Below are 6,247 nucleotides of genomic sequence, written 5' to 3' on the forward strand. Positions count from 1 at the left end.
AGGTGCGCGATCGTCATTTCCGCATTAGGCTCGATTTCCAGCCGTTTTGTGAGCCCGCGTTCCTCGCTCTCACAAAACGGCTGGAAATCGAGCCTATTTCCGCATATGACGTATCAAAATCGAGATGCGCATGCACGTATGACGTAATTCAAGATGGTGCTCAACAAGCAGACGAACGAAAAACGAAAACTCGCTAAAGTTCACCAATGCACAGGATACCCAAGATTAGAAATGTCGAACGCAATAATAAGCGTGCAACCTTTACCAACGTAACAAACAAGAAAGTGATTTTTTTTCATTTTATATTCCAGCTTCAGTGGATTTGTTACACACAGTATCCACGAAGAACAAGTCTCCTCCAAACAATTCTTCTGTACGAATTTCTTATTTCTTACAATAGTTTGCAATTTTGCACAATGCTATTATATGTATGCGAAAAGACGCAACTTTTCATATTAGTTGCATTAATTTCTTTACACCAGCACTACACTTCTTCCTCCACCATTCCCTCCAAAAACTGAGTTTTAAAACACCAAATTCCCACTGCCAGTGCTGCTAGAAGAACTCATTCAAAAAACGCTTACACTGTTTACTTTACAATTTCAATTCAAAATTACTATTTGTGGACCAAGTTCCATTTTAAATGAAACTTAAAACCCCATTATTCATAAAATACATTGCTTTTAAAATGAGGCAAACAGAAGGGGTGTCATCGCATTCTTTATGAATTTTCGATCCACATTAGTAAATGCCACTTAGCCTGGCAGGAAAAACTGCCAAGGTTATGGAAATTACTTTAATTTACACTTTGTTGAAACGCCATTTCTCTGCTTCAAACAACGATTACCTTGATTTTACCGTACCTTCACCAATCGAAGTTTGTAAAGATTTCAAATATTATTATCTGTTCTTGAAATCTTTGCACAAACTCAGTACCTTACCGCCTGTTTGCCTCAGCTTTAAGCCTTCTCGTGGGCTACCTCATTTTGTAAATGGTTGATTCTGCTTTGAAAAGGTCAGAATGAATATTCATGCATATGACAGTTATTTTGAGAGGAGTCACACAACACACTGTTTATTATTGGTATTCTCGGTTTTCACATGACGTCACGGTCACCATGTTGGTGTCCCCAACAAAGAAACGGCGGCCATGTTGGCGTCCTTACTCAATCCTCTGGGAATTGAACTCTATCATCAGGGAAACGTTTTCTTTTGTTTTCGTTGAAAAATATGGCTGTTGATCACGTGAGTGCAAACCAACCATCTCTAAAATGATGACCAGTCAAAGTTTTGAATGGTCTTTGAGGAAGAAATCTGTCGGAGCAAGTGTACTCTATAACCTGCAGAGAACTCTGTTTTATGAGGGAAAGTCATTTACACCCATCAACTACTCTCCCACATGGATTTAACAGCTGAGGTTCCATAATGAGATTTGCATTACTGGTGTAGGCATCACAATGTGACAATTGACCTTAACCAGAAAAGACCAATTTTGATACAATAAGATTCAACTTAAAATAACATGATTTTGAGGCTCTGGGGAATAAAAAGAAGGATTTGTATCGGTTTATTCCCCAAAGCCTCGAGATGATGCCTTTTGTTTAGGACTGAATTTTAATACCGTATATTGAAAATGGGCTATTCTAGCGAAAAAGTAATGCATGAAGTTCTTAGGCTTAAGGGGTGTACGTAGAGTACCAAGAATCTCATTATGCACTTGTATTGGATGTGTATGTAACAGATGGAATAAACTGTGGGCTATTTTTTGGTGAGGGAAGAAAACAGGGTGGAAAAGAGCCTTCTGAAAAACCCTTGGAGCTGGATCAAGAAATCACACAAACACAACCCACATAAATGGGAAGCATATTATGTCAAGACTACACTATCCCTGCTCTGCCCAACGGGACATAACTTTGAAACAGGATTCGAACCCATGGTCACGGGGTTGGCTGGCACTACCCTACCAATAACTGAGCTATCAATTGACAAGCCTGCTGGGAGCAGGTCAACAATCTTATTATTATGACTTCAAGTTACATCACAGGAGGTAGAAGAAGTAATTTTAGAATATATGAAATTTCATACCTTAGAACTGCAGAATGAATACAAAACGCTGTTTATTCTGGGCGTAGGGGGTGAGGGGCAATTAGGTCTAGGTTAGGGTTAACTCCAACCCAGACCTAATCACCCCCACTCCCAGAATAGACATGCCACAGGTATATGAAATGAAAGTTTAAGTTGGGGGTTAGGGTTAGCATTCAGATCTTGTTCAAACCTGGATTTTTCAGATTTTCTTACAAGACTCAACCTTGCTTCTGTTAATTAAATTAACTAAAGCTTTCTTGCATGTTAAGTTGTAGGCTTCTCTTAATTTAAATTGTGTGCCGCACAGCATCATGTAAAATGATCACTTTTGTACAAAGGTAAAAACGACGAAGGATCCCCCTTCAGTTTGATCAAAATCTGGAACATTGTCTCCATAATGAGTGACAAACTTGCGTAGTTTGAGGAGTCATGGTCCTGTAATATTTCTGTATTGCAGTGCACGCATTCCCTTTTATTGAGATGAAATGATATCATAACACAACATTATTCCTGTAGCCATAATACTCATAGTACCTGTTGGAAAAAAAAAACCACCCAAATTATTCTATCAATGGAGAAGAATAGAACACCCCCTTCCCCCTCCTCCCCACCAACATTCCTTTCCTTCATAAGAAACAGATGCAATTCTCTTTGCAAAGACTTTCAACAGTCCAAAAATGTGCACTTTATGGCAAGAATAACATAAAGCTAACCAATACCCTAAAAACGTATACAGAAAATAATCAGAACCAGTCAAGATCTTTAAGTGAAAAAACACTGGAAAAAGTGATGGCCTGAAACTCATTCCTCACCGATTCTTAGGAGAGTTGAGTGGTGGTTGCTCTTTTCTCTTTAGTTTGGGTTTCTTTTTCTTCTTTGCAGCATTCTTAGCTTCCTCTTCTTTCTTTTTTCTCCTTAACCATCTGTAAATAAAAAAGGTTGTTTTGTAATCTTAAAGTGCCACCATCATGAAATTAATTACCGGTACCACCTGAGCAGCTAACGTTTGAGCTTGATTTTCCATCCAAAGACTGTTTACTTTAAGTACAAGTTTGGGATTTTTTGGTCTATCATTACTTGCATGTAAAACTGGCTGGAGGGTCCCAGAGAATTGGAGCAAGCAAAAAATAGCATCAAACACTCAAACACATAATGTGGTGTGTGTGTGAATGCAGAAAATTAACTATGAAAGGGAGCAATGAGTTATTGTCTCTTACAGAGACCTGAAAGATTCAGGTGGATTTAATGGGATTTAAACCCTACTGAGTGGCTTCATTGCTCAGTCGGTAGAGCATTGCACTGGCATTGCCGCAAGGTCATTGGTTCAAATCCTGTTGGAGACACCTGAATTTTTCAAGTGGATATAAGAAAAAGTTGTTTACTGTTAAAATCCGAAAAAACGTGAATGTTCACTAGAAATATTAATGAAATGTTACTGTGTTTCAAATAAAAAGCCAATCATGCACAAGAAAACCAAATGGCAACCAGTGACAGTAATATTAGTTTGTGGTTTCATGTCGCTTCTGATTGGTTGCTGCACAATGGAAAAGGAAAGGAAAGGAACTTTATTTAAGCATCTAGTTGTTCTAGTGCTGGAGCACTAATTGGGGACACTGTAAAATGAAAGTAAAAAAGGAAACCTCCTGACTCAAAAGAAACAATCTTAAAATAATGAATGAAGTTTGCCAGTCTTCTGAAATTTAGAAAAACGGTGATTTTTTTTATCATTATAGTAAATAGGAAGAGGAGATTTGCTCTGTTTCAACATAAAATTCAGACTGAAATGATTGAGAATTTGTGCAGGATGCTGGAAAGAAAATTTAATGGAATCCCTATACCCATCTCCATATTGGTCATCTGTTGCCAAAAACATCTACAGTGCCATACTAAGTTTGTTGTCAATGAAATCAAACTTATGTTATGAGGCATTAAGATCCTTTTCAAAAAGGAACAAAATCTCTGGCAGCTATTGATTGCTTCACATTCCTCATGCAATAACTTACAATAATAACAGTGGTTATTTCCCTACCAATGAAAGTTGCAACATCGACACATGTCATGAATGATGTAATGGCTTTTTATTATTCAATACTCGCAAACACAAAAAGGCAATACATTCTGTATTGTATAAATAGTGGAATATTCATAAAATTTTAAGTACATTAACGATTTAACAGCTTTTGGCGAATAAAAATCATATATTGCGTGATTCGAAGTCCCACTGACTATAATTATGGCCGAGTGGAAGTTTGGGTCTGCTCACCGACAAAACTAAAAAAAAAAACAACGTGCAGAGCAAGAACCATGCTCAGCCCAATAATAATAATAATAATAATAATAATAATTATTATTATTTTTATTATTGTAATCTGAAAGCAGAAGTTGGAAAAATCAATGAAGCCGTCAAAAGGATTCAGATGCACAACATCACTGAACTGAATTCTTTAATGTATGCGGCTGCACATGTTGCTACCGAAATAATCTGAATGATAAAAGGGAGGAAAGGGAGAAGAACTGAAGAGCCATTCTGGAAGAGAAGGATTAAGAGGAATATCGAAACTTGGAGAAAAGACCCGAGCAAGATTGAGGAAGTCCGAAGAGGTTACATGAGACTGACAGAGAGGAAAGAGGCATTTTACAAGTATGGAGGCAGTGTGGCCTGGTGGTTAGGTTGCTTGCCTTGAGATCCGGGGATCCCGGGTTCAAGACCTGCTCTGAACACTCGTTGAATTTGATCCTCGTAGTCCCTGGTTCAACTTCCCAGCTGCACTTGTAAATAGCCAACTGGTTTGCCTCCAGCCAGTTGGGATTCTTAACAGTTGTTGTTGTTTTGTTCTGTCGTTTCATTGTGTTTCATTGGCCCTGAAAAGCCCCTATGGGGAGCGGTCAATTAAGTATGTATTGTATTGTATTGTCTCAGGCATGCTGAAACAGAAGATCAAGGCAGGTGGAGTTAAGATCAAAAGATAGGACGGGAGATGTCAACAGTTCAAACAAAACCACCTGTTTAGAACCAATCAGAAGCTGTTCCACAAAACACTAGATGGAAAGGAAAGAGGAGAAACGGTGTTACCTGATACCACAGAAGCAACCTCCTTCTGGAGCAAGATCTGGTCAGAGAAAGTCGGTCACAATGAGAGAGCATGTTGACTAGAGGATGTAGATAGTGGTGGAGTTCAGTACAACAGAGGTGCAAAAAGATATCAGCATCACTGTGGAGGATATTACAAATAGAGTGAACAAGATGGCAAACTGGAAGGCAGCTGGCCCCAATCTTGTTCAAGGGTTCTGATTTAAGAAACTGACAGGATTGCACTATATATTGCAAGAATGCTTGCAAGACTGTGTATGTCAAGGGAATGTACCAGCGTGCATGGTCAGGGGAAGAACAGTTTTGATACAAAAGGACACAGCGAAGGATGCCCAGGCCAGCAACTACCGCCCTATTGCCTGCCTACCCATGACGTGGAAGCTCTTGACAGCAGTTATGGAAGAGACGTTATACCACCACTTGGATAGGAATGGACTGCTAACAGATGAACAGAAGGGGTGCAGGAAGGGATCCCGAGGAACTAAAGATCAATTGCTTGTAGACAAGGCAATCCTGAAGAACTGCCGGAGAAGGTTGACGAACTTGTCAATGGCTTGGATAGACTACAAGAAGGCATATGATATGGTGCTGCATTCATGGATCCTTAAATGCCTGGAGATGGTTGGGGCTGCCAAAAATATGATCTTTATAATCAGCAACAGCATGGTGAACTGGAAGACAGTATTGACATCAGGAGGAATGGCTCTCGGGCAGGTAGACATTAGGAGAGGAATTTTTCAAGGTGACCCCTTGTCACCACTACTGTTTATAATGATCATGTTACCCTTGACCCTAGTACTATGAAAAATGACAGCTTGATACAAACTGGCAAAGGACATGAAGCCCCTTAACCACCTACTATTCATGGATGATCTGAAGTTGTACGGAGCTAGGTTTAAGCAAAGATCAACTAGTCTCACTTGTTCAAGTAGTAAGGATCTTCTCCCAAGACATTAAGATGTCGTTTGGTCTAGGCAAGTCTGCTGTCCTGGAAATGAGAAGGGGAAGACAAGTTGGCAGTAGCGGAATAGAACTACCCAACAACCAGCATATCTGGGAAATAGAGGAAGA

General features: G+C 39.3%; 1 protein-coding gene across 1 annotated transcript in view; it reads right to left on the reverse strand.

Annotated features, from left to right (window-relative positions):
- Positions 1–285: 285 nt before the first annotated feature.
- Positions 286–6,247, reverse strand: part of LOC137996418 (coiled-coil domain-containing protein 181-like) — an 11,581-nt gene continuing 5,619 nt past the window's right edge. The window contains exons 3-4 of the mRNA XM_068841805.1: positions 2,898–3,008; positions 286–2,619 (exon numbers count right to left, since the gene is read on the reverse strand). Of these exons, the coding sequence (XP_068697906.1) occupies positions 2,577–2,619; positions 2,898–3,008 (154 nt within the window). The 3' untranslated portion in view covers positions 286–2,576. The remainder of the gene's footprint in view (positions 2,620–2,897; positions 3,009–6,247) is intronic.

Source organism: Montipora foliosa, chromosome 3 (assembly GCF_036669935.1).
Source record: "Montipora foliosa isolate CH-2021 chromosome 3, ASM3666993v2, whole genome shotgun sequence".
Lineage (NCBI taxonomy): Eukaryota > Metazoa > Cnidaria > Anthozoa > Scleractinia > Acroporidae > Montipora > Montipora foliosa.